This window comes from Podarcis bocagei (genome assembly GCF_964188305.1).
Source record: "Podarcis bocagei genome assembly, chromosome: Z".
In the NCBI taxonomy this organism is placed as follows: domain Eukaryota; kingdom Metazoa; phylum Chordata; class Lepidosauria; order Squamata; family Lacertidae; genus Podarcis; species Podarcis bocagei.
The window spans coordinates 48,927,275-48,955,032 of record NC_138140.1 but is presented as its reverse complement, the minus strand read 5'-3'; the positions used below and the strand labels follow the sequence as shown (position 1 = coordinate 48,955,032).

Here is a 27,758-nt window from a genome sequence, read left to right as displayed (position 1 = left end):
CCAGGCCAACACGTGAGGCCTTTTGCCCTAGCAAAGGTCATTCGCCCCAGCGTGCCCCACGACGCGGCTTCACAGACATTCCCTAACCCAAGACTCCGTTGATGATCTAATTGAATTACGCCTCTTTTTTTTGTTATAGAGACAACAGAACACGTGCTGGAGGTAATTAATTATCTGATCGAGGGCCTCGCAAGACAGGCCCCGGGATCAGGTAGAGCGACCGCTTGGGACAGTGTCAAGCTGGTGGTGACAAGGAGGATGAAAAACTAGAGGGCAGGGGGGAAAGTGGTTTTTAGAGAAGGACCCTCCTCTTGAAATAAAATAAAAAGTACGCGGGGGTGGGGGGAGGAGTGCGCGCGCGTAGATCTGTGTGTTTGGTGAGCCAACTCGATTCCTTCCATGACCTTGAGGATCCACCGAGTCATCTCTGCCGAGCCAGACCCCCTTGTGTGGCCATAAGAGGCCCTCGTTTGCTTCGTGGGAAACCCCATATTCTCCGGGATTCTGTGCGCCTTCGTAGTGCATCCCGTGGCCCAATTTTCCTCCAGCCCTGTCCACGCCCCCCCCTGCAGTTCCCCTTCCCATACCAGACAAGCATCACGGAGGCCCAGAGAATGAAGAGGTCATTTTAGTCGTTTTTATAATGGATGAATAATAACAACAGCAACCTCTCACACACACATTGCCCCGTTCGAGTGAAACTTCCAATAGGAAGGAGGCGAAACCCCAAAACTTTCCCTTCCCAAACAAACATCCCCTCCCAGGAAGAGAGAAAAACAAAGCCTTTCGCCACCGCCCCCTTGCATTTTCTGTCTTCAGAAGCGAAGAAAGGATTGGTAATAAGTAGTTCGGTAGGTAGATAGGTAAGTTGGTCAGTAAAGTAATAAAGCAAATCGGCAGCGATTTCTGAAAGCAACAGACTCACCTTCCTGGGCTGCTCTGGAGGGAGGGGGGCTTTGGGGATTGGTAGGATGTGAACTCCAGTGACTAAATTTTATAGGTGGGTGTATGTATGTGTGTGTGTGTGTGTAGAAAAACAATATATATGTAGAAAAACAATCCCTCCTGTCCGAGTCTGTCTTCAGGTCGCTCATTCTGTCTCCTTTTAGCCAGACCCCTAAAATAAAGAATGTGAAGTCTCTCCCCCCCTTTCTGAGGGTTGGTGTTGGGTGTGGGGGGGGAGGACGTGAAAAGGGGACTGTATTTTATAAAAGCGCTGTTTGAAGCACTCCCCCCTTCCCTTCTTCTTCTTCTTCTTCTTCTTCTCCTTCTTCTCAACGCGCTTCTGAACTTGATCAGATTGTATGTTTCCTGCGGAGAGGCGGCGGCAAATCCTGTGAGGGGCCTTCAATGGAGAGACTTCGGGGCTCGGCGAATCTCAGGATATTACAATTACTGGCATCTCTCTTTCCGAGCCCTTTTCTTTCCACACTTGCTTCCCCCCCATCGTTCTTTGCAAATGCTTTCCAGAACGAGAAAATGAGTGGATTTATTGAGACTTGAAGGACGGTGGGACGCGAGCGGGGGGTTGGGAAAATGAAAGGGGTGAAGCCGGGCTGCCACAGAGGACCGTCATTTCCCAACATTAAAACGTTGCGTTGCAAATAAATTAACAGATAAATAAATAAATACCAAGCGTGCCTTTGATCCGCTAGCTTCAGGTTTCGGGATAACATTATACATTCTCTGCTCGAAAGAAAAGATGTGTATATATTTGCCTTGGAGATCCATAAGCAGAGAACCAGGGACCCTAAACTACAGACACGTTGCCTTGTCTTTTAGATGTTTCAACTCTTCCTCATCTCCCTCCTTCTTTCTTATGCTCCCCCTCACCCCCCCCCCAAGATTTTGAAGTTTCTTCTTCCACTTCGAGCGGGAAGATGGGGTGGGTGTGGGTGGGGACGACTAATAAAGAAAGACTCAAATGATTCGTAGTAAAAATATAAACAAAATAAAAAATCTATCTATATATACATTCTACACATGCAAACAGATTTTACTCCGAAGGTCGCTTTGGACATGTGCAATAAGGAAAAGGATAAACAAACGAAGGATTTTTGTCGTTTTAAAAACAATTTTCTCAAGCACCGTTTTTCTTGGGAGTGTGTGTGTGTGTGACTGTGTGTCCTTCCTTACGCCATCAACATCATCATTACTTTTTAAATCTGTTTCTTGTCGTTGCTCTGATTATGATGATCATTATTAAAATCATCTCAGGTTTAAAGAGTCCCCGCTTTGAACGCGGTGCCATCGGGGATAGACCCGCGTCCTTCCTCGTCGGTCTCGCTGCCATGCCTGCCCCAAGGCACGAAAATATGGGGAGTTCTGACGTCTTTGGAAGCATCTTGCCCTGTCTTTTAAGTTTTTTATCTCTGTAAGTTCAACTCTCCCCCCACTCCCACTCCGGTTTTCCTCCCCTCCTTTTCTTTAAAGACTTTTCTTGTTATTATTTTATTTTACAAGAGAAGTGTGTTGCTACAGTGCTTTCGAGGAATTGTTACAAAAACAAACGGAAATGGTGAGGGCTGAAGGGAAGCAAAGGGAGTCCTATAAGGGGCAAATGCGCGTGGTGGGGGCAATGCAGGGACAGCTTCAAAGGATTTGGAATTTTCTTCCTAAATATTAACGGCGCAGCGGTTGATGGAATCGGACTATACACGCAGAGCGTCATCCTTTCTCCCCCTCCCTTTCTGCTTTGGGCTGGGTAAGAATGATGCACAAGTAATTTGCCCCTAAACCCAGGACCATCATCTCCACCCCCAAGCCCTCTTCTCTGCTCCCCCGCAAAAGCCCCCCGTTGCATCTCCAGTAAACAAAACATTTGGGGGTTGGCGGACACCCTTTAACCTTACCTGCGCCTCACTAAACCCAGCCGGGCCAATCAGAGCGCAGGGCTTAAACGCAGCTGCCATATTCAATGTTAAACGCTGTCAATCAGGCGGGTTTGGTCCAATGGGCAGGCCAGCTGGGGGTCAGGTGACGGCTAGCCAGGCGGTTCCCCATTGGCTGGCAGGGAAGCTGCCTCTCGGAGTTGGGTATTCTCCCTCTCAGCGTCCCTCGCCCTTCCTCTCCCTCTCTTTTTTCTTTCTCCCCCCCTCTCCATATGTGTTAGGAAGGGAGGAGCGCCTGACTTTAGCCAGTGCAAGGACGTCGCTCAGTTGGAGTGGAGGGCGCCCTCCTGGAAGGCAGGAGGGGAAAGAGGCAGCGGGGATCCCCCCAGGGGTTGTGTGTGCGAGTCTGTGGGGGGGGGGGACAGAGGGTTCGTAGCCCTTTAGGGCTAGTGGGTGGGGTTTGGGGGGACTGTTTTTTGGGGAGCGGGTGTTGTTCAGTTGTTGTTTTCTCTACCCCCTCTCTTCTTCTCTCCAACCCCCCACCCACTTATTTGTGAAAGGTTTGGAGCGCGTGTGAATGCGGGATTCGTGGGGCTGGCGCGCGAGCCCTCCTGCCTGTCTCTCCATTGTGTGGGGCTGAGCTAGTAGTGGGGAGGGGAGAGAGAGAAGGGGGAGATCGAAAGCTTTGAAGAGCTCGTGTTGTTGTTATTTGGAAGTTGGGGAGGGGGGCAGGAAAGGGGGCGAAAAGGAGACGCGGGAGGAGATCGCCGTCGTGGGGCCGCCTCGTCCTCTTCATCTTCCCCGCGGTTCCTCTTCCTTCTGCTTCTGCTGCATCTCTCAAGGCGGACTATGACCATGTTGTTAGACGGCGGGCCTCAGTTCCCCACGCTGGGAGTCGGGGGCTTCGGAGCGCCGTGCCACCACCCGCACGACATGGCGAACCGCGATGCCGCTGCCGCCGCCGCCGCTGCGGCCATGGGGCTCAACCACCCCTTCGGGGACTCGTCCTTTAAAATAAGCCCAGCGCCCCACGAGCTGGCGTCGGGACAAGGCTCTGCTTTCACGCCGCAAGCGTCGGGCTACCCGCACCATCACCATCACCGCCACCCTCCGCACCCGCCTCACCCTCACCACGCCGGCCAGGTGCCTTCCTCTTACGCCGCCGCAGCCGCCGCGGCCGCTTTCAACTCCACGCGGGACTTTCTCTTCCGCAACCGCGGGGGATCCGCGCTCGGGGATTCCCCTGCCGGCGGCGGCAGTGGCGGAGGAGGGGGATCCGCGGCGGCGGCTGCGGCTGCAGCTCAGCACGGCCTCTTCGGCGGCAATGCGCCCAGCGGGCTCCACGCTCCTCCGGGCATCCCGGACAGCCCTGGCGGCTACTTGCTGTTCCCGAGTTTGCACGATCAGAACCCCAGCCACACCTCCCCGACCGGGCACGTGGAGAACGGGCAGATGCACCTGGGCTTGCGAGGGGACTTTTTCGGGAGGCCGGAGACGTACCGAGGAGTCTCCAGCCCCCGCGCGGACCCTTATGGGGGCGCGGCTCAGTTCCACAACTACAGCCCCATGAATGTGAACATGGGGGGCATGAATGTGGCGGCCGCCGCCGCCGCGGCTCACCACCGTCACCACCACCACGGCGCGGGAGCCTTTTTCCGCTACATGCGGCAGCCCATCAAACAGGAGCTCTCCTGCAAATGGATCGAGGAGCTGTCGCAGCCTGCGGCTCCTCCGCATCAGCAACAGCAGCCTCACCAGCCGCCGCTGAGCCGACCCAAAAAGAGCTGCGACCGGACTTTCAGCACCATGCACGAACTGGTCACCCACGTCACCATGGAGCACGTCGGAGGCCCCGAGCAGAACAACCACATCTGCTACTGGGAGGAATGTCCCCGCGAGGGCAAATCCTTCAAAGCGAAATACAAACTCGTCAACCACATCCGCGTGCACACCGGCGAGAAGCCCTTCCCGTGTCCCTTTCCCGGCTGCGGGAAGATCTTCGCCAGGTCGGAGAACCTCAAGATCCACAAGAGGACGCACACAGGTAAGGCGAGGCACACCCTTGGCACACCACCCTTGGACATGTATATATGTATGTACATATGTATATATGTGTGTATATATATATATGTATGTATATATCCAACAATATATACCCACCAATACAGTTGTATGCATCTATCTATCCAGCAATAATCCTGAGCAGAAGAGCAACAAAACTAAAATTCCAGATTCTTATTTTTAATATTTTTGGATTTGTTCTGGGTAGAGATTTTTTTAAAAAAAGCAGAGCGCGCCAAAAGGTTGCTCTGTATGGCTCTGGAGGTCCGAAGGATCAGGGCTTGGGGAAGGTGGGGTAGAAATAATCTGAAACTATATAAAACGAGTGGTTTGCTTTTGCCTATTTGTGTTTAGGCGTTTAAAATACTCTTTTCACCCCCACGCGGTGAAAGTCAGTTTCACGGAGGTTCCTTGCCGATTTCAAACGAGAAGAGAAATAATTCCTGACTGATTTTTTTTTAAACTTTCCTTTTACTTCTGAATTGATATTTCCGAAGCTTTCTTTTCATCTGCAACTCTTTAGCCACCCCTGTACACGCCCCCCCCCCCCGCATTCGTCCCTCTCATGGAGTTCTCTCCCTCTGGATGTAATGCGAGGGACACAAAATTCATTGGAGCTGTGTGTGTGTTGCTTTTTGCGAGAAAGAGAAAGAGACTGAGCTCTCCTCAGACATCCTGTTGAGGAAACCATACAAATGCTAATGCAATCTAATTTTCGGTTACTTCCGCTCTCGTCCGCTCTCTTAATGCCTTGATTGGCACATCTTCTAATTAAATCACTGATACTTTTTGTCCAAAGCATTCTTTTTTTTTAAAAAAAAAAGCATGGAAAAAAGAGAAATAAACGGTTCTATCCTCTACAAAAAAACTAACGTAGAATTAGACGGAAACAGCAATCCAACACACATTATTGCCTTCTTGAGGACATCTTATAAAACTGTCTGGATGTCCACAATTTATCTTCAGGGGAGTTTTCTTCTCCGCTTTCTCTCTCTCCCCTCCCCTCCTTTTCTTCCTGCCCCAAATCTAAGCATCCAATTCTCATCTCATTTTTAACAGTCATCTTAAGGAAAGCCCGTAGCATTTCAAAGGCAGAAATTAAAAGGGCCCTTTAATTGAACTGCAAAGTTTCAAAACTCTGTTGTCTCAGAACTGTCTGCTGTTCCTTCACCAGCCCAGAGCCCTTGGCTCCTCCTTGCTCTCTCCTACTTTTAAAAAAATTAAAATTCAGAAACCTGTCTGTGTACAAAGAGCGAGAGAGTTGAGGCAGAGGAGCAGCAGGGAGCCCAAAAGCTGCAAAGAAAAAGAAGAAAGTTTTGCTGTAGGCAGAAAAGGTGTGCTTATGTGTGATAAGAGAGAAAGGGAGTGGGGAATTAGTGGGAAAAGCCCTAAACCATTCTGTACCCCCATCCTACTACTGTACCTCTTCTTTACGAAACAAGTGGCCCGATCTCTGGTTATTTATTATTTTTTACTTGCAGGAGAAAAGCCCTTTAAGTGTGAGTTTGAAGGCTGTGACCGGCGTTTTGCAAACAGCAGCGACCGAAAGAAGCACATGCACGTCCACACATCAGACAAGCCATACATCTGCAAAGTCTGCGACAAGTCCTACACCCACCCCAGCTCCTTAAGGAAGCACATGAAGGTAAAGGATTCCTCCTGGGGACCTTGCTTTTGCCATGGCTCCCTTAATTTGGTGAGATCTGACCACCCTCTTCCCCCGCTCTCATGTAGTGTGTGGGCATATAGAGCGAAGGTTTACAGACACATCTGTATTTCTGTTTCTGTTTCTATAGATATAAATAAAAGCCACGTGTGTGTGGTTTATAGTTATATATGCTTATCAATTTATCAAATTTTTATTAATTTATTAATTTGTGTGTTTGAGAGCATCTGTAATATTCCTGAATGCATACCTATTTATATTATACATGTGTACAAAATACATAATATGGCTCTATAGTTATTTATGTTTGCCCATCTGCTTATGTAATTGGAACTATATATGCATGTGCCTTCATGTGCATTTATATTATGTATGTAATTAATTACACATGTATCAATCTATATAGTTATACATGTATGTATATTTTATGCATAATCCTATGCCCATATGCTGATTTTGTGTGTCTGGACATATACACCCATGGAGTGTTTTTCTGTGTGTATAACCTTCCAGTTTGATACATTTCCATATTGAAAAAACCCCTGGCTATTCTGCTGGTGAAAAAGTAGAAGGCTCTTCCCTGGGCTTTCAAGTAATGATTTTCTCAGTGAGATGGAAATAAAAGGAATTGCGCATGCTGTTTTTAAATTTTTATTTTTTATTTTGTAATTTTCAAAAGGCTTTGGCTTGGCCAGAGAGGGGGCCGTCTTGCACAAGGAGCAGTTTGTCTCAAGTGCCTGGTTTGTTCTCCCTTGTTAAATAACATTTCATCATGTATAGTTGCTAAGCTTCCAATCCTGGTTTATGAATGAGTAAATTTGGCCGCTGAGTTTGTGAGAGTGTGGGGGGTTGGAACGGAGTGCAGAGTCATCTGATATCCATCCACACATATTTAAAATATTAAGTGCATATACATATATAATCTGCTCCTGAAATATAAAATCTTTTTTAAAAATCACTTATAGCGAACAGTAGTGCTTGAAGCCACTAGGTATAAAACAGTGCTCTGATTTCCAGTATAGTGTGCTAATCTAATAATGTGCTAATAATGTTTCTGTTTTTATAGAAGGTGTTGTTGTTGGGGATTTCTTCCAGAATTTACCCTTTCCATCCCATATTTAATTATGGGATCAGCTTGGCAGGTTGGCCATATTTTCCACTTATCCAGTAATTTTCTAAAAATAAACAAATAGGTAGATAATGAATTTTGTGTTTGTGTGTGTGTATATATACACATACACTGATTGGTGGCTCACTGTAAATCAACTCTCCCCTTCTGTCCACTGGCAAAAAAGAAGAGAGTTCCTTGCTCTTGGACTTGTACCAATTGTCTCTGCCTTCTTTTTTCAGGTCCATGAGAGCCAAGGGTCGGAATCCTCTCCGGCGGCTAGTTCTGGCTACGAGTCCTCCACCCCGCCAGCCGTTGTGGCTGCCAGCAGCAAGGACTCCAGCAAACCACCACCAGCAGCTGTTCAGACTGCCAACCCCAGCCACAACCAAGAACTGCCCCCCAACTTTAATGAGTGGTATGTCTGATGAGGACAAATTCAACTCCTCTCCTCCCCCACAAAATCAACAACAAAACCCAGACTAACCAGACTGTACCAAAAGCATTCCTGTTGACATCAAAGGACACTGGATTCATCTTTGGCCTGTCATTGGAGTTTGCAGGACAAAAAATAAAAAATAAAATAAAATAAAAATGAAGGAGGAACAACTACAGTAGCAGCAGCAGCAACAACAAACAAGTGGTGGCAAGGGTGTGATTTTTTTTTTTAACCCTATCCAAAAGCCGGAGGCTGGACTTTGTCTCTATTTTTCTCAGGATTTTTCTGCATTGATGGTTATTTCTTTCTTTTTCTTTTTTTAAATCCCTCTTCCAACTCACCTTTCAATACCACTCCCTTTATTTCCCAACATTCTTGCCTTTTGTAAATATATACTTCCAATAGATATATACCCACTCCTTTTTGGGGTGGGATGTTGAAAAACAACGAACTGACTTTTACACTTTATGATTTAACTTCCAATAGATATATACCCCCTCCTCTCTCTCTCTCTCTTTTTTGGAGGGGTTGGATTTTGAAAAACAGAAAACTGACTTTTCCCCTTGGCCTTAGTTGTGATTATTAAAAATAATAAGAAAAAACAACAACCACAGTCTTAAAACTTGCCAAAGTCCTGTATTGTCTTGAAATCTTTCTTTCTCTCTCTTTCTCCGTCTTTCTGTCTCTTTTTCTCCTACCTTTTTCTCACTCTCTAAAACATTACACTTGTGAATGTATTTCATCTGATTTGAGAATGGGCCAGGGGTGTTCTTCAGTATGTTTTTCAGGAGGGGGAAATGTAATCTTAATTTCACTCAGCTCATGGCGGTTTAGTATAAACAGTTGCCTTTTTGTAATAACTTTTTTTTGTAAATACATATCCATGATGCCATATTTATCAATTGTAATTTAATTATTGAGAGAAGTGCCGGAAACGGAAACATATTTATGAGGAAAAAAACAAAACAAAAACCCCACAAAAAAGAAGAAATTTTGTTTTCTAACAAACAAACAAAATCCAGACAAACTCTGTACAGCTTTTTGGTTATATAACTGCTTTAGCATTAAAAGTTTATTGTTTTGGAAATAACACAGTAGAATCCATTTCTTTCCAATGTTCTCCTTCTATCTTTTCCCTCCCTCAACCCTTTTTCAAAATTTCTGCCTTTTTTGGGGGGGGGGGCTCACAGCTGCAAAAAGCAAATCTAAAAAGAAGCAAGGGGTGTGTCTTCCATTTTGTAAAATGCTTCCCAATTTGCTAGATCTCATCACCTCACTTCCAATTTTCCTTTATTTATGTGAAATGCTGACCACCCCTGCCTCCCTTCCACCCCTGCTTGAAAGGTTTATGGTGTTTGGTTCTTTCTCACCACGGGTGGGTCGGAGGGAAGAAAGAGGGTTCTGTGTGTGTGTGTGTGTGTGTGTGTGTGTGTGTGTGTGTGTCTCCCTGCTCCCACCCCTGTTTAGATGATGACCTGCCTGTCCTCACTGCAAATGTCTTATAATGGTTTCTTGGAATCTCCTCCACCACACATGGGGTTCACAATTCACTTAGTGGCCTGGACATCTTGAACTTCAAACGAAGAAGGGGAGGAGCTAGAGGCTCCAAATCTGCCTTGACAGACACATGTAAACACCAAAAGGTAAACGGAATTAGTTTTCTGAATTATGGGTGCCTATGGGAAATATGCTTTATGTGTGTCTTTGGTGAATGTGAACAAAAATACACTCCCAAATTAATTTCACAGTCCCATATTAATATTCTGCCTGCCTGCCTGCCTTCCTGCCTATCTAGGTAGTTTTCATGTCTTATTCTGTGTCCTAAACTAAACTAACAGGAGGCAAGGCTCTTTAATTTTTCAGTGGGACTTACTCTCAAGTTGGTAATGGTTGATGTGGTTCTCTATTAACTGAGCACAGAATGTGAATTATTGTTTCTTTTTTTAAAAAAAATATATGTTGCACTTTGAAGCATTCCATTATTATACAGCATTGTAAAGAATATTGATAATAAAAACTAAAATGTCATAGAAGGGGAAGTGGGGGCTATGCATGGCTGCATCTGTAGTTGGCAGCTATATTGTGAGTGTGTGCGTGTGTAGGGGGTTGAGGAAAATGTGCGCAAAAAAATTAGGGCCTCTTTGTAGTACAGCATTTCTACTGATTTATTGCTAAATACACTTGGTGGAAAGGGTCTCACTAGGTGTCTTCCATCTGTTGGTTGGTCAAATATAATCCATGTTCATCTGGGCTTTAGGTCATGTTCCTCTAGCATTGTGATATCAGAAATATGTGTACTGAAAATGCATGGTAGCATTGATGCCTAAATAATCAGTCAAGAGGACTTGCACCTGGCTTCAACTCCCCCCCCCCTTTTGAATATAAGGTATCCAGGAAACAACCACATGGTATCCAGGAAACAACACATGGATTTTGAGAAAGGGATTTTGTTGTTTTGGAGGTAGAAAATTTACAAAGAAGCTAGTACTAATTAGAAGCCTCTTGATTTTAGCCCGTTGAGGATTCTTGGGAGTCAAATGAATGAAATTGGCTTGTAGGCTAATTTTCTGGCTCAATTGATCTCAGTTGGTCATTGCAGTCTCCGGGAGGCCTCTCGCTTGCGCTTAAAGTTTTTAAAAAAACTTTTCTCCGAGTTTCAAAAGCTAGCCCCGCTGGCTGCCAGAGACCAGGCCTGCAATTTTATTTTATTTTTAAACCCGCAAATCTCCCGACCACGCATTAAATCGGATTTCCTTGCCGGCAATGCTTTTTTTTTTTTTTTAACACAAACAAACAAACCATTCGCGCTTTTGTATAGCCGGATCCAGCCCTAGGGGGGAAACCGAAGCGGTTTTGCACAGAAACCTGAGGGCACGTGGGGAATCCGTGGCTACACAGAATACAACAAGGGACTCAATTCTGGACTGCTTTGGTGAACTAGAGTCTTAATGATTTTAGCGTTGGCTTTTACTCGCTGGGAACCGTCGGAACAAACCGAATCAAGGCCGCTTCGGATTAAACGACCAGGCTTTTCTTTTTTTCTTTGAAAGGAGGGGTGTGTGTGTGAATATCCTGGCGGAATATCCTGGAATATTCCGATTCCAAAGGCGTTCGTGTGTAGAGACAAGAGCCGTTGAGTCTAGGGAATACAGTAATCTGCTTCCAAGGCTGTTCTCTTGAAGGCGTGGGGGGGGGGGGGGCGGAGGAGAGAGAGGGAGGTGATCGGGAGGGCGAGAATAGACCCTCCCTCCCTCCCAGCCACTTTGGCTGTTTCCCCCCCTGCTCCAGGCAACGGTGGTGTTTGGATGCTTCTCACGGGGAGGGGTGTGTGTGTGTTAGTTCAGTCAAAGGAGGGGAAGATTGTTAATAAGGATGGGGAGACTAGGCTTCCCATCCTGACCCGCCACCTTCGCAGAGGCAACTCAGAAAGTTACGTCCACCCACTCTTCCCGCCCCCACAACACACACTTCACTTTGCAGACCCAGTTGGCTTGGGGGTAGGTTGCCTCGAGCGGCCCCTGTACCTCAGTCTGAACTTGGCAATGAGGAAAACCTCCTGGCCTGCTCAGCCAAAGGCCCCTTCCGCAGTTCAAGCCCTCGGCCAGGCAAGGGAGATGGGGTGAGGAATAATTATGGAGCAGCTTTTATTTTTGTTCAGTGACAGCCAGAATCTTTACTCAGAAGTCCGTCTTGCAGTGCAGAGTGGGGCCTACTCTCTAGTCAGTTAATTGATTGGATTTATTTATTTCCATACACCCCACCTGCTTGCTGCTCTCCCCTTCCTCATTTTTCAATCCTCACAACAACTCAGCCAGGTAGGGTTCCAAATGGGGGGGGGGCTGCCCCAAGGTCACCCTGAATGCTTCATGGCTGACCCGGCACCTGAACCCTGGTCTCCACCCAGACACTACATTGGTAGTAAGGCAGGGTTTCCTTCCTATGTACTTATCTCTTGAGTAGACAGGCATGGGCTTGTGATGTGAGGCTGCAATCCAAGTCCTATGGAATGCAGTAGTGCTTGCTTCCGAGTAGAAATGCCTAGCATTGCGCTGCAACACTTTTGTACCGAGCATGTTGGCTCAGAGATAAGTCCCCGTCCATCCAACTCAATGGGGCTTGCTCCTTGGGAATGGCTTTACACTGCAATCAGTATGTTTGGAAGTGTGGCCATGCTGAGCTGAGGAGGCACCACTAAAGCCAGTGGGACTTCTGAGTAAATGTAGGTACTAGGCAGCAAGTGGCATCACTGTGACCTTTTGTAGTGAAGTCTCACAGGCTGGATCTACAGAGGATACAGACAGAGAGATTGGAAGTTTGCCTCTTTGAAATGGAGAATTTTGCCCTTTTAATCTTTTCTTTGCAATTTATTTCTCTCGTTCCCCATTTGTTTAAGCACATACATAAAATATGTAATTATTTTTTATTAGTATATAATATATTTTTTTCCTGCAGCATTTCTTTGTGGGCTTGCTGTGAAAGTATTTCCTTTGCTATGTGCAGAACAGACCAGGAGGAAATCACTCCCTGTGGACCTGATCACCATGTAGGATTTTTAAAATTATTATTACCAGTTTTGCAGTTCAGGAAGTAACTCTGCATTTGGATAAGGGAAAATCTTAAAAAGGTGAGACTTTTTGTGAACATAGCCTCCCTGGAGGATTTTTTTTCCTGGGGGAGGAATTGGCTATAAAATTGCTGACTGGTTGCAGTGGACGGTCTGTTAATCTGAATCCCATGATATGGAACCCTTCCTCCACCTATTTATTGTTTAGGATTATCATTATGGTTTTATTTTCCAGTTTCTGACATTTCACACAAAGAAATCAGATATTTAATTCAGGGATGAGGAACCTGTGGCCCTCCAGGTATTTGTTGGACTACAACTCCCATAACCCCTGACCATTGGCCATACTGGCAGGGACTGATGGGATTTAGAGTTCAACAACATCTGGAATATTGGTTTATTTAAAAAAATCAGGGTGGTTCTGAGCATAATGATATAGAAGTTAGTCTCACTAATTTAAGTGGGACTTACTCTCATGTCAGCATTCATAGCATTTGCAACTCAATAGACTACAATTCTGTACCCAAATCCCTAGCAGTAAGAGCTTTGCAACACAGTAAGACATACTTTTGAGTAGACATGTAGAGAGGATTACACTTTAAGCACCTGTGTGCAATTCTTCAGCTAAAAATCAGTGGGATTTAGAAAGGCATCACTTTGGATAGAGTGGGCCTGATATTATAAATAAGAAAACACTGTGTATGTTTTGTCATTGATGTACAATTATTTTTGACAGTCTACTGTTACATTATTATGTCTTGTTGTTAATGCTTCCTGTTCTTAAATATGGCCATAGCAACAATGTAGATGTTTAAGGGTTACTGTCAACAACGCTCTTGAGGTTACTGGATAAAATGCTAGCCAATGTATAATCCAATGCACGTTTACTCAGAAGCACACACCCAACTTTTCAGTGGGGTTTACTCACAAGAGTGCAGCCTTTATTTCAATAGATCTGAACTGCACCACTTTTCTCATGAAAGCTGGTTTACTTATTAGTTTGATGCATTCTGTGGCCTGTGGGCATGCTCTTGTATATCTCCCCATCCCTCATTTCCTTCCCCATCCCCAGGGGATTGTTGCATGGCCAGAAATCTGCATGAGGAGACTAGTACTTGAGTCTCTTCCTTTGGATTCCTTTGTGTTGCAAGTGGGGATGAGGCACTTGGATGGATGGTGCAATATGCAGAGTCCAGGAAAAGGTGCTACTGATACTTGCCTGTCTCTGTGAATGAGATTTTCCAGCTCATCCATGTTTGTGTTCCATTCTGGAGGTTGAGACCTTGCTCAGGAAGTAGAGAAATATGAAGTGATGGGAAAATTAAAGGTGGAAAGGGTCCTCCCCCCCATACCACATTCCTTCTAAATTCTTTGATGGTTCCATGAAAAATTGGCTTGGTGGGGGCTATAAAATTGGTGTACGGGAGCAAGAGAGTACCCTTTCATATTTGAATGTTGAAAAATATTTCTGTGTGTGTTGGAAGCTTTACAGCAAGGCTTAGGTTGCAATCCTATTCTCACTCACCTAGGAGTAAGTCCCACTGAGCTCAGTGTGATTTATTTCTAAGTAAACATGCCTAGGTTTGCATTGGACAAGATCTGCTCTTAGGTATGTCCAATGTTAACAGTACAACCTTATGGATGCCTTACTAGGTGTAATCTATGTGGCCTGCTCCCAGGTAATTATGTGTATGATACAGGACTGTAGCCTAAATTGCCAGGGCAGATATATTAAAGAATTCCAGTGCATTTTGAAAGTATGTTTCTGTGGTGTAGCTTTTTCTTAAATATCTTGTATTAGTGCAATATTTCAATCCCAGGTCAGATATCCTTTATTTCATTTAGCAAAGGGCTATGGCATTTGGCATGCACATCTGGTGCACCCTGTTCATTCTTTGTGTGTTAAGATCCACAATAAGCATATATATCAATGCTATAAGGATTGTCATTTATTGAACAGTCGATTGTCCAAACGTGTAGGTATTCCTTAGCAATAGTCTGAAATAGATGGAATAATCCCTCCTTCATTGATGGCCTTTGTATGGGTATGCAATAGAGTAAGAGAAATACACACATAACTAAATTTATCTGATCCCAGTACAATACCACTAGCACTCTTGTCTCTCTGTAGCCCTGAATCAGAAAAGTCAGAAGTCAGTCCCACTGAGTTAAATGGGACTTTACTCTCTGCCTGGTGAACCTGAATTGGATAGCAGCCTTAGCAGCCTGGCCTGGCCTATTTATGTTTACTCAGAGAGAAAGCTCTGCATTTCGATTCCATGCATTGAAGTAAGTGTGCCTCTGGCCACTTACTCAGAAGTATATCCCATCAAAACAAGTGGTGCTTATTTCCTAGGAAACACAGAATTGGGCATTTTTTGCAAAGAGGATTGTGATTTTAAAGTGCAATGGATCACATACTTTAATGTGGAAGTAAGCTCAGTTGAAATCCATGGGATGTAGCTCTCTCTTGTGCTGGCTCTAGTGGATGGTGGTGGTTGTCCAAAGCCTCAGGTTGGGGGAGGCTAAGATATAGGCTGCCAGACTCACCCACCTGTCTTTGTGCATGTTTATACTTGCAAAGGTGCCTCGCTAAATTGCATGGTGCACACCTTAACTTTGGCCCAAAATGAGATTGCATCTATCTTCTTAGCAGCTGCCACGGAGGAGAAACCAGCTCAACACAGCTATTGTGCCTTTCGCAGTACAGAAACCAGTAAGGAAGGCTTTTCACAGCATGGTGAGAGAAACAGGATGCCTTGGGAATATTGGTCCCTTGAGCTGCTTTTAAAGATGCAGCTGCAGGTCCTGCTGAAAAAGCTGGCAACCCTATCACTACCCCCACACCTGCCCTTTGCCATTAGTGGCTGCCTGGATTGGCTTGTATTTTCATTCCACTACAAGTTGCTTTCAGGATTCTGCTAAGACAGCTTATTTATAGATAGACAAGGGCTTAAAAGCCATGGGCACCCAATATAACTCACCTTTCTCCTGCACGCAACAGGAAAATACCATAGCTGGACACACAGAGAGAGGCATCGCCAGCAACCCCTTCCTCCATAAATCTGCAGTTTCTTCCCATTTTGCCCTGCTTAAGTCACTGATGATTAGAAATATGGCAATGGTTTTGAGAGCCAACAACTTTATTTGTTTAATACAGCAAAAATTTAACCAGAGGAGACTGATTCAGAATTCCAACTTGCAGACTACATTGCCAGGAGTGTGTCTGTGTGTGGAAGAGAGAAGCCCCCCCCCCAGCTCTGTCCCCTTTAAAAGCAATTTTCAAAGGCTCAGTTTTGGTGTCCTAGGTCATCATAAGTACACGAAGCTGCTTACTGTGGAGAGAGATTGCTGGGTCTTGCAAAGTCTCAAGCCAAATGGCGGAAGATTTTTCGGGGGGGGGGGATACCCTGTGGAGTGCGGCGCAGGAGAGAGAGAGAGGGGGGAAGTTGTTGTGGTTGCTGTCTATGGCCTCCCCAAAGCAGCTGCTCTCTCTTTTTTGGCAGAGAGCCAGGAGAAAGCAGCAGGAGCCAGACCGATCAGCAATGCTGTGGGAAGCGGGTTGACCGAGGGGGGACCTTCTGGATGCATTTTGTGGAACTCTATGCCAGGCATCTTAATTTCAGCCAGAAATCAGGATTCAGCCCTCGAATCATAATCATACAAAGCGACCGTTGGTAGGAGTGAGCATTTTAAGAAAGGAACAGAGCTGAGAATGCATAAATGCCCATTGATTTCAATGCCTATTGCTGGGTTGGGCTGCTGCCTTGGAGCATGTGCAAAGTTTCTGAACAATTTGAAGCCTCCACTTGGCTAGAATTGAAGGGCTTCTGTTAGACAAAGGCAGGGGTGGACAATCCTTTTCTCAGACTGAGGTCTGCATTTCCTTGTGGGCAACTGTTCTGGGTGCTTCATGCCAGGAGTGAGCAGGGCCAGAGAGTGAGAAAGGTGGGTGGAGAACTGCATGATGGAGTTTTGTAGACCAGGATTTCTCTGTTCCAGACAATATACAACAGCTATATTTGAGAGTGCATTGCTATGCGGAACACTGAACAAATATCTGAATTGGAGAGCTGCTCTGTGTGGTTTTATGGAAATGCATGTGCCTTTCTCAAGGTTTTGTGTCTCTTGGGGCACCCAGTGGTGGAGGAAGGAGGGTGGAGCCCGCCCCAGGTGTCATCACTGAGGGAGTGTGTGTGACAAAATAAGGTGGGTTTTTTCTTTTTTAAATGGGCTCATGAAACTTTTCAGGAGTGACGTGGTGGCTTAGGAGTCAGCAGGTTCCACACTGCCTGAAACGGCAGCGTGGGACTTATGTCTGCTTACTGCCTCTCCCTCAGCCGGGCGGAGGCTCTAACTGTGGGAGAGGCTTGCCCCGCCTCCATGGGTCACCAGGCACCTGAGCGGCTAGCTACACTGCTGGGTGACCTACTCTTTGGGCATATAACACACTGTGATTTGTCTTATTAATGTGTATAAGGTGCAAAATTCAATCACTGGCATTTCCAGATGGGACTGAAGAAGATTACAGCTCTGAAATCCTAGAGCTTTTGGTCAGCATAGAGAATACAGAGCTGGAAGGACCTATGGTGTAACTTCTATTCTTCATCCACTATTGATTATCCACAGTGATTATTGACTCCAGGTATTAGAGGGCATTTAAGTAGTCCCCACCCCCACTCAGTGAGTCTATCATTCTTATATTCTGATAAGAACACTCTGCTGGATCAGACCAGGGCCCATCCAGTCCAGCATTCTGTTCTGACAGTAGCCAACCAGACACGTTTTGGAAATCCCACAAACAGAACCTGTGCACAACAGCACTCTCCATATCTGCAATTCCCAGAAACTAGTATTCAGAGACATACTGCTTCCAATAGTAGAGGGGAAATCATAAACTTCATAGCTAGTAAGACACTGATTTTGCTGTATGCTAAATGAATTTGCCTGATTCTCTTTCAAAACCATCTAAGTTGGTGATTTGGTGGCATCTTCTGCAAGAGAATTCCATGGTTTTAACTACCATATTTTTGCTCTATAAGACTCACTTTTTCCCTCCTAAAAAGTAAGGGGAAATGTGTGTGCGTCTTATGGAGTGAATGCAGGCTGTGCAGCTATCCCAGAAGCCAGAACAGCAAGAGGGATTGCTGCTTTCACTGCACAGTGATCCCTCTTGCTGTTCTGGCTTCTGAGATTCAGAATATTTTTTTTCTTGTTTTCCCCCTCCAAAAACTAGGTGCGTCTTGTGGTCGGGTGCGTCTTATGGAGCGGAAAATACGGTCTTTTATCCCCCCACCCCTGTTCTAAATCTTCCAGCATTCAGCTTCATTGAATGGCCCCAAGTTCTAGTATGATGAAAGAGGGTGAGAAACATTTCTCTTTACTGCCATTATTGCAGCTTGTCAGTCAGAGAGCCGAGGAGCAAGCAGGCAGTGGTTTCTACTGCTGCTCTTTCGCACCACCTCTGTTCTTTGTGTCAGAGTGAGAGGTGGGTGAAAAAGCAGGTTGCAGTGGTGAAAAGGATGAGCTGGTCTGGGCCTCACCTGCCTCCTGGCTATGCTGGCTCTGTGGGAGAAGGCTTTGTTCAAAGGAGGCCAAAGACCAAATTAAGACAAAATGGAAGACATGGCTGTTTTTATTTCAGCACCCCTGCCTGTCTTCTTAGTGAATGTTGAAGTATGTTTTAATCTGCTATTTGAGATGCAAATTTGCTTTTTAAAATATTCATCTTAGTTCTAGTACAAAGCCAGGGGTAACAGGTTAATTAATCCAGAAGAAAAGAGGACCAGCTTGAGCTAATAAACAACCTTCTTTTTGGGTATCTATGCAATAGTCCTTCTGATAGAAAATGCTGGGATAGTAGAACAGACCATGTTAATGTTGCTGTTGGCATCTACCTGTCATGAGATAGATACCCCTATGGGGATGACGCCAAACTTCTGTGTTTACAGCACCGAAGTGACCACCCCAGGGTGCAAGCCTGGGCAGTATGTATGGAGGTCCTGGATTGCCCAAATGACAATACCCTCCTCTTGATGTGGTCCAAAGGAAAGCAGAGCAATATGTTTGGCATCAGCTTGGTTGCAGGAGTTACTGGAAGGAGGCGTACAAGGTGCCATCCAACCATCCTAGGGACGCCACTTTGGATTTGTGAAGGGTTTACTCAGCCTTTTCTTCTCCCAAAGATGTCCCACAAGGCAAGGGAGATTTAGGGTCAAAATTTTCCTTCTCCTAGATGGGCTCCCTTCCCATCCACAGTGGACAAACTACCCCAGAAGGAGCCCCCACCAAAGGTACTAGTCCTTCCCTAATACCTCATATACCCCAATATTACAATGTTAATGTAAACTGGTATAAATGGCACATCCACAGCACAGTCCTAGACTATACATGGCTGTAAGTCCCATTAAGTTCCGTGAGGCTTACTTCTAGGTAAAGGGTATTCAAGTATCTATCTCCATAATGTGAATGCTGGTAACTAATTTGAATGAAGAAGATTTTTACATTACTGTATTGTGATGTTTCACTCTTGGCATTGGACTGGTTTTCATCCAGTCCACTGGCATCCAAATAAACAGAGTACAAGCAATATCTAGCTTGTAAACCCAAAGTGGATCTTGCTTGCTTTTTTCCCTCCAAAGCAACCCCCCCCCAGCAACTTTTCTGAGAGGGGTGCAGCTGAAGAACCTAGTTAGTAATTCTTGCTTTGGTTATTTTGAACAAACGCATTTTAATCCGAGGCAAATTATAACTGTTGCTCTTGCAATAGAATAGCACGTGTTGCTTGGAGTAAAAGGCATGTTATAATCCTTTTGGAATTAGGATGATCAGCTGACTTCATGAAATCCTAGGAAGTAATTTACATATATGTGGACATATGACTGGGTTACTATTAGGTTCAAATATAAGCTGGATGCAGCATATTAGCTCAGGATTGCTTTACCCTAAAAAGTGACATGCTATTTGTGGTGGAATCTATCCATTTCCATTAACCTTTAGGTTTAGGAAAAAACTTTCAAGTTTCTCTTCTGCCAGAATGATGGCAAGAGAACTGTACTGAATACATAATTTGTCTACACTGAAATCTATTGGTTCTGAATTTTGATTTCCTTCTAAAAAAAAAATCCACCACCTTCTAGAAATGCTCAGCAACTTGCACTGAACCAGCCTTCTCCAATCACATGATTTGGACTACACCTCCCAAAACCTTCAGCCAGTACGCTTGATGGTCAGGAATGAAAGAAGTTGCAGTCCAAAGCATTTGGAAGGTAGCAGGTTGGGGGAGGCTGTGCTAAGCTAAATAATTGAGGATAAGGCCATCAATGACTACGATGGGCAGGAGGCAGCAATGCTTCTGAAAGCCTGTTGCTGGAAACTATAGGACAGCAGAGTTCTCTAGGGCTCGGGTCCTGCTTGTATGTTTCCCACAGGCATCTGGTTGGCCACTGTGAGAAAAGCATGCAGGACTAGAAGGACCATTGGCCTGACCCAGTAGGCTTTTCTTAATGTTCTAACCACTCATCTCCAGCAGAGCTGTATGATTGATTGATTGCTCCACACTAAGGCCCCGTCTGCACCACACATTTAAAATACAATGATGCCATTTTAACAGCATCCTGGGAAATGTAGTTTAAGATCACCAAGCAGTGTTGGGAGACCCCTATTCCCCTCAAAGAGCTTCACTTCCCAGAGTGACTTAGCAGTCAGTCCCTCTTCCCAGGAAATTCTGGGAACTGTAGCTCTGTGAGAGGCACGGGGCTTTCCTAACAACTCTCTCTTAAACTATAATTCCCAGGATTTTTTAAAGCAGTTTAAAGCAGTATAATGATGCTTTAAATGCAGAGCTATTTTAAACCCATTATGAGCCTTAGCATTCACCCTCTCTTTTTAGCAGGACTTATTTCTGTGTCAAGCATTTTTTTTATTGTTTTAGGGTTGAAGCCTAGCTCTCAGTGGTGCTGCGTCCTTTGCTGGCTCCCAGGGCATGGCACGGAGAGTGAGCAAAATCTGCTGCACCAGCTCAGCCCAGCCCTGGCTGCCATTGCCACTAGGTGGGCATGGGACATGGAGAGTTCATGGGGCTGCAATGCACCACCTGCTTGCCCGCACAGTGGGGAGCCTGGCTGGCTGATGTGGCCCTTGGAGAGTGCACCCCCCCCAATGCTGGCTAGGTGGCCATTCAGCAAGTGGGCGAGGGATGTGGCGGCCAGGCTTGGCTATGGGGCCCAGAGGCCCCTGGCAGCAGGCAGGGTGGAAGAGGGATCCCTACATGGGGACGCCTGGTTCGTGGCCCCTCAAAATCGTGTGCCTGGGCTATGGCCCTCCTGGCCCCCTCACTACGCCCCTGCTAGGTCTACAATCTGTGCTTGTCACCTGAAGCCATTCTGTAGGTCCCCATTCCCCGAGAGGTTTGGAGGGTAGCAACACAAAAACAACCTTTTTCCATGGTGGCTCACTGTTTGTGGAATGCTGTAAATGCTGTCCCCAGAGAGGCTCGCCTGGCACCACCATTACATGCCTTTAGGCACCAGGCAAAAACACTTCTCTTAAACCAGGACTTTGGTCATTAAATAATCTATGGCCTGTTAAAGGTGTGTGTGTGTGTGTGTGTGTGTGTGTGTGTGAGAGAGAGAGAGAGAGAGAGAGAGAGAGAGAGAAACAGATAGAGAGAGGAGAAGGGACTGTTATTATGATTATTTTATCATTATGTTGTCTATTATTATGCTTTGTATTGTTTTTTTATTGTCATGCTCCATAAAACATGTTCTTAATGTTGTACACTGTCTTGAGATCTTTGGGCGGTATATAAACTGAATAAATAAATAAATAAACTAAATAAATAAATAAATAAATAAATAAGTGTACTGTTTTTAACTTTTATGCAGTTACATCCTCCCTCTCCCACATAAAACAACCTTCAAATAATATTTTTACAATGTCTAAGCAGGAAGGTTGCCAAAAGCTGATGCTCCCATGTATGCAATAGACTAACCAGTTGGCAACCGGGTTCTCTCCAGTTGTTTTAGACTGCACTTCCCATAAGCCTGGGTGCTGGATGGGGTTGATGGGAGTTGGAGTTTGATAATAACTATTATTATCAAAAATAATAGTTGGAGGGGACTGAATTGGAGAAAGATATAATTGATGGTTTGCTTGCTCAACTCTTGATGACTTACAGCAGAATAGCTTATCTTACTCTGTTGAAAAGGATGATATCATGAGATATGAGAGGGTCTAGTGTGGCACCTAGACTGTGGGATGCTCTTTGGGGACAGAGTTTCCACATTCCTTTCCCCTTGAATTATTATTATTATTATTATTATTATTATTATTATTATTATTATTATAATTTGTTAGTCGCTTTATCTTGCCTAGGGCAATCCAAAGCAACAACCAACCAACCAACCAACCAACCAACCAACCAACCAGAAAGGCCCCCCCCCCCTTAGATAACATCAAAGCGAAGGGGGGGGGAAGAAACACATTAAAAACATCCCACCCTCTTCTAGAAGGCAACAGATGTTTTCTGGGAGGCTAGCACTCACTTATTTTTTAATGAAAACTTTGAATTTCACCATGCCAAATTGGTGTGTGTTTGAGAAGATTTCCCCCTTTTCAGCTTTGTGACCGTTTTCTGCTTCACTTTATCCTGATTCCACTTTGCTTGAACTTCAGGCTGTGTATGCATGCGTCATCAGGGCTGGCTCAAGCCAATTTGCTGCCCAAGGCAAAGGACAAGACAGCACCCTCCCTCAAGGTATATGAAGCTGCCCCACATTGCCTCACTGTAGGGCCAATCCTATGCACCATACATTCCTCCAAAGAATCCCGGGAATATTAGTTTACCCCTCAGTGTTCCAATTCCCAGAACTCTTAACTTTCTATAGTTACCAGGGGTTACCTTAGCAGAAATCTCCTTGCCACAGCTTCTACCCAATGAGGTTGAATCCAACCAAGTTCTACTCATAGTAGACCCATTGACTTTCGGTCTGTGTCCTTTAATTTTAGATGGTCTTGTCCTTGAATTTTAGATGGTTCTACTCCTGTCCTCTGGTGCTACAGAGAACACTTTTTTCTGTGACAATCCTTTTGATATTTGATGACCACCGTAATCTCTTTCTCTTCTTCTCTTCTCCAGGGTAAACATACCCAGCTCTTTCAACTGCTCCTCATAGGACCTGGTTTCCAGATTCCTCACTATCCTGGTCATTCTCCTCTGGACATGCTTCAGGTTGTCAATCTCCTTCCTAAATCATGGTGACTGGAAGTGAGACAGAATACTGCCAATGCACCCCAATCAAATTCAGATGCAGCAAAAATGAGTTATAAGGACAAAAGAGGAGCCCATCTAACCTGGCAGCCTGATCTCACAGTGGCCAACCAGATGTCTTGATGGGAAGAACCTGCAAGTAGGACCTGAGTGCAACAGCACTGTTTCCTACTGCAGTTTCTAGCAAACAGTATTCCCTGTTCACTTTCTCCAGGCCATGTATGTACACTTCTGTCATATCTTGCCACCTGGTGAGATATAGGGAAGGCATAAACCTGAACTTCAGTATGGTGATAGGCAGGCAGCTTAGGAATCTGCCTTCAACCAGGGCAGACTGCCTTCCTGCTCTGTCCAATACTGTTTGCTTTGAATAATGACAGCAGCTCTCCAGGGTTCCATGCAGAGAGGGAGCCATCTCCATTACCTGCTAACAGAATATTTTGGCTGGGGATGCCAGGGAATGAATCTGAGACCTTATTCATGAAAAGCATGTGTTCCAGCCCCAAGCTACAATCTCTGTCACAAGAATGGGGTGTCTCAGGAGCTCTGCACATTTTTTTTAGTATTTGCCTTTGTGGTCCTGATGGCAGAAAGTCTAGCCCTATGGAAGGAGAAGGGCCCGTCTCAGTAGGCAGAGAGGGGTGCAATACAAGGACTTAGGGCAGGGGCCAGCAATCTAAGGCCCCTGGGCCACAAGCGGCCCATGGGGGTCGTTTAACTGGCCCATGAGCCACCCCGAACCGAGCCGCCTGCTCAGCGAGTCCCCGCGTACTGCGCTAAACCAGCACAGAGACTCGCTTTTGCAGCACTGGAATTCACATCTGCGCAGACACAGATGCCAGAAATTGCAGGTGGGCACGCTCATGTGCACACACAGAGGGATCTCCACTGGAGTTACCGGTATATCTATTTGGCCATTGCTAAGTTGGGATAGGGAAGGTTTCTGTTTACCAGTGACAGAAAGGCTGTGCACCCATATCCACTCCATGCTCCTGATTTGTGGCCCCTGGATCAGGTCTATTGACCCTGTGCCAAATCAGAGACCATTCCATCTTCAACATATGTTCAGGAGGGGGTGGAGAAGGAAGGGATTCTACCTCTCCCTCTCCCAGTGGGGGAGGGAAATCTTGTGGACTATTCACTTTAATGTTAAGATTGCTTTATAGATCTGCTTGCCTTCCAAGAAATGAAAATGCTTTTCTAACAGCACAATGCCTTGTTAAATGCACTGAACATCTCTATTGATGTCCCCTACAAAGTCTGAAGTCAAAGCTATGTTGGTGAATGTTTTTATTGTACTGAGATGGACAGGCTGTCTCCCTGCACCTGTCAACAGGTTTGATAATTTTTGGTTCTCAATCTTGACCAATCTTTTTGCATAAAAGCAAAAGCTTCAGTGTTTTGTGTAAGTTGTGCTCTACTGAATGCAAACGACATAATGAAAAGGCGTACAAGAAATATGACATTTCATAAACACAATTGCCTGAGCATTAAGGAGAGCAAACATGTGGTTTTATGAAGAGAGTTATGAATATTTAAACATGCAAAATGAAACTGTTACTAAGTGTCTGTTTTTCATTATCTTACTGCGAACATTTTCATTTCCAGGAATGTTAATAGCTGTCGGCAGAATGCAGTTATCTTAGTAAAAGAGAGAGAGAGAGAGGGAGAGGGAGCTATGAGGAAGATGGAACAAGAGTTTAAAATGCTCACTTTGTGATGATGGCTTTTCAACTACATTCCTCCTGTTGTGTAAAAAGTAGGGTGCTTCTGCTCCCCATCACCTTATCTCTATCTGAAACCTTGCTACTGGGAAATAATGGCTTTGTCAGCAGTGACTGGGCATAATCTGCACACTGGGGGCAAATTGGACACCTGAGCTTTGTTGGTATTATTCCATAGGGTTCGCAATATTTGATGTAACATTTAGAACAGTGATGAGGAGCTGCTGCCTAGGGACTGAAGGGAGCCTGCCTGAACCTCCTATATGACCATTCAGACTCTCTCCAGACCACATCCCCCCCACTCACCCCAACTGTCCCCAGGCCACACTCCTCACTGGCTTTTTTTCGAGTGTTTTTGCCTGGATGGAAATGTGCCCTTCAACTCTGATAACAATCTCTTGTGCGTCTGCATGGAGGACAGAGATGGGTGTGTGAGTGTGCGTCAAAATTTGGCTGCTGTAGAAAGGTAACATTTACATTCGTTGCCCCACCTCTTTTTGCCTTCCCTTCTGCCACAATGTGGCCCTCAGAAGGTTGTCAGGAAGGAAATGTGGCCCTCGGGCTGACAAAGGTTCCCCATCATGGTTTAGAGTGATAGGATTAAACGGGGGAGAAACAGATTCATATCTGTACTCTGCCTTAAAAGTTTACTCTCAGCCTAACCTACCTCACAGGGTTGTTGTGAGGGTCATATATGCCATACTGAGCATTTTTGGTAGAAGAAATGGGTGATTTTAATATAATCATAGAATTGTAGAGTTGGAACTGACCCCGAGGGTCATCTAGTCCAACCCCTTGCAATGCAGGAATCTCAGCTCAAGCATCCATGACAGGTGGCCATGCAATCTCTGCTAAAAAACCTCCATGGAGGGAGAGTCCACAACCTCCCAAGGGAGACTGTTCCACAAATAATGAATGGAACGGAACGGAATAGAATACAGTGGTACCTTGGGTTACAGATGCTTCAGGTTACAGACGCTTCAGGTTACAGACTCTGCTAACCCAGAAATATACCTCTGGTTAAGAACTTTGGTTCAGGATGAGAACAGAAATTGTGCTCCGGCGGTGCGGCAGCAGTGGGAGGCCCCATTAGCTAAAGTGGTACCTCAGATAAGAACAGTTTCAGGTTAAGAATGGACCTCCAGACGAATTAAGTTCTTAACCTGAGGTACCACTGTAGAATAGAATAGAACCTCAGTATCACAATTTGCAGATAGTTGCACATCTAACACCACAGATGGAAGGTTGAAAAGTCTCCTCATGCACAATCCTGTTCTCACTGAAGTCACTCCTCTTTTTTTTAAAAAAAGATATTTATTAAGTTTTTGCAAATTATAAAATACAAACAAACGCACACAAAAACAAACAAGTATAATTTCAAGTCCTTATTCTCCTAAACCTTACTTCACCGACCCCCTCATACCTCCCCTTTCTGCATTCCAAGAAGTCACTCCTCATTTTCAACTTCCAGCCACCAATTGTCTGAGAAGCCATGCGTTGGAGATGCACATGTGAGTCCACCACCCAATCTAAAGTGTGAAATTATCACAGGATGGCTGCAGCTGTTTCTTGATAGGTAAATACAGGGGTAGCTGTAGCTCACATGGTGCCATCCATATGTTTTAGAGTACAACTGCCATCATTCCTAGCTCTTTGCTGGACTGGCAGGGTCCATGAGAGTTGTAGTTCAAAACATCTGGAGAGTGCCTGGTTGGGGAAGACTGGGCTATGCAAAAAAGATCCTTTGAGCAGCATTGTACATGACTGTAATTCAAACTGAAAAGAGCTCAAGGGTCCACCCCCCCATACAACAATATGTCATCTTATTAAAATTCATGGGTATAGAACACCATAGAGTTGTTCTTCCAGCCCACCAACAAGTGCAGAAACACCATATGGTATAGCTCCTGGAGCTATACCATTCCAGAATAAATCTGCTTTGTCTGCCAAATATCTAAGTGAAATGGGCCACCATATAAAATATAAATGATACCTGTGCATCGCCAGCCAGCACATCAAGGGAACAGCCTAGGCCAGAATTGTTGTCTATTGGCAAGGGGTTCTTTATAGTTGGGAGCACTGAGTTACCTAAAGCCTGACCTGTGTTCTGAAGTAGTGTGGCTTAAAAGGGCTATAATATACGTTCCTCCCCGATATTATATTGGTATTCGCAAGGGCACACGCCAGGACTGTGGCTTCCTGCTCTCTCTCAGATGGTTCCTCCAACATGCAGGGTGGGCCATGTAGGAAACCTTTCCTATTGGGCAAATGTCTGGGCTCCATGGGGCGAAGCCAACCACTTTGGGCAGGGAGGGGGCACAGTCCCTGCTGCTCCCACACCCCTAAGTCCTAAGGGGAGAAATGGCAGCTCAGTCACCCCACGTGGCTGAGTTTTGGGGAAGTGGAAATGCTGATGGCAGCTCTTCCAAATTAGAGTCATCATAACATGCCATATGTTGCAATCAGGAGCTTGTTGACAACGTTTCCATCTTTGCTGCACCCTAACCATTTCCCCACCCTACCTTCACTCAGCCAAATGTTTAAAATAGGTTCTAAAGATAGGCTCTGCAGCATCCTCCTCCAATCAGTCCCTCATGCAATTTTATCACCAAGGTCTTGACGCCTTCGCTCTCGCTATCTCACTGCGAATTGCCTCATTCAGGGCACTCTCCAAGCATTCAGGAAACAGAACACCGTGCTGGTTCTTTTCTTTAGTATTTTTTTTAAATACAGCTCTTCATTTAAAGGCAACAGCCTATTAGCAGTTGACCTATTGACCTCTAGTATCATCTTCACCAACCTGGTGCCCTCCCAGTGTTTTGACCTACAACTCTTGTTGGCTGTAGCCACCAGAAGAGAAGGTTGTCAAATATCCACTACTTGCATACTTCACCTTGCATACTCTTTGTTTCCCTGATAGCAAACTCAGATGTCTAGTATGTTTTGAAAAGGGTAACTTGATAGGCAGAATTTGCTACTTAGCCCTGAAGAAACCTGGCTCTTCCTCAGCATGGTACCCTCCAGAAGTTGAACCACAACTCCCATCATCTCTGGCCATATACCATGCTGGCTGTGGCTGATGGGAGTTGGAGGCC

The 27,758-nt window shown here is 45.4% G+C and overlaps 1 protein-coding gene across 3 annotated transcripts; it reads left to right on the top strand.

Annotated features, from left to right (window-relative positions):
• The first annotated feature begins 2,631 nt into the window (after positions 1–2,631).
• ZIC3 (Zic family member 3) lies at positions 2,632–24,499 on the top strand. Of its 3 annotated transcripts, XM_081179030.1 has the most exons (6): positions 2,632–4,875; positions 6,374–6,537; positions 7,909–9,748; positions 12,558–12,729; positions 22,345–22,426; positions 22,808–24,499. In XM_081179030.1, the coding sequence occupies exons 1-3, from the start codon at positions 3,681–3,683 to the stop codon at positions 8,092–8,094; spliced, it is 1,545 nt and encodes a 514-aa protein (XP_081035156.1). In that variant the 5' UTR covers positions 2,632–3,680; the 3' UTR covers positions 8,095–9,748; positions 12,558–12,729; positions 22,345–22,426; positions 22,808–24,499. The 3 variants fall into 3 exon arrangements, with proteins under 3 accessions (XP_081035156.1, XP_081035158.1, XP_081035157.1); XM_081179032.1 differs by lacking the exon at positions 12,558–12,729; XM_081179031.1 differs by lacking the exons at positions 12,558–12,729; positions 22,345–22,426.
• Positions 24,500–27,758: the final 3,259 nt, after the last annotated feature.

What these genes read in the sequence shown, in the direction of transcription:
- ZIC3 (XM_081179031.1), top strand. Translation starts at nt 3,681, where the DNA reads ATGACCATGTTGTTAGACGGCGGGCCTCAGTTCCCCACGCTGGGAGTC. An exon ending in CCACAAGAGGACGCACACAG is followed by an intron (nt 4,876 to 6,373) that starts GTAAGGCGAGGC and finishes TTTTACTTGCAG; the next exon opens with GAGAAAAGCCCTTTAAGTGT. An exon ending in CCTTAAGGAAGCACATGAAG is followed by an intron (nt 6,538 to 7,908) that starts GTAAAGGATTCC and finishes TTCTTTTTTCAG; the next exon opens with GTCCATGAGAGCCAAGGGTC.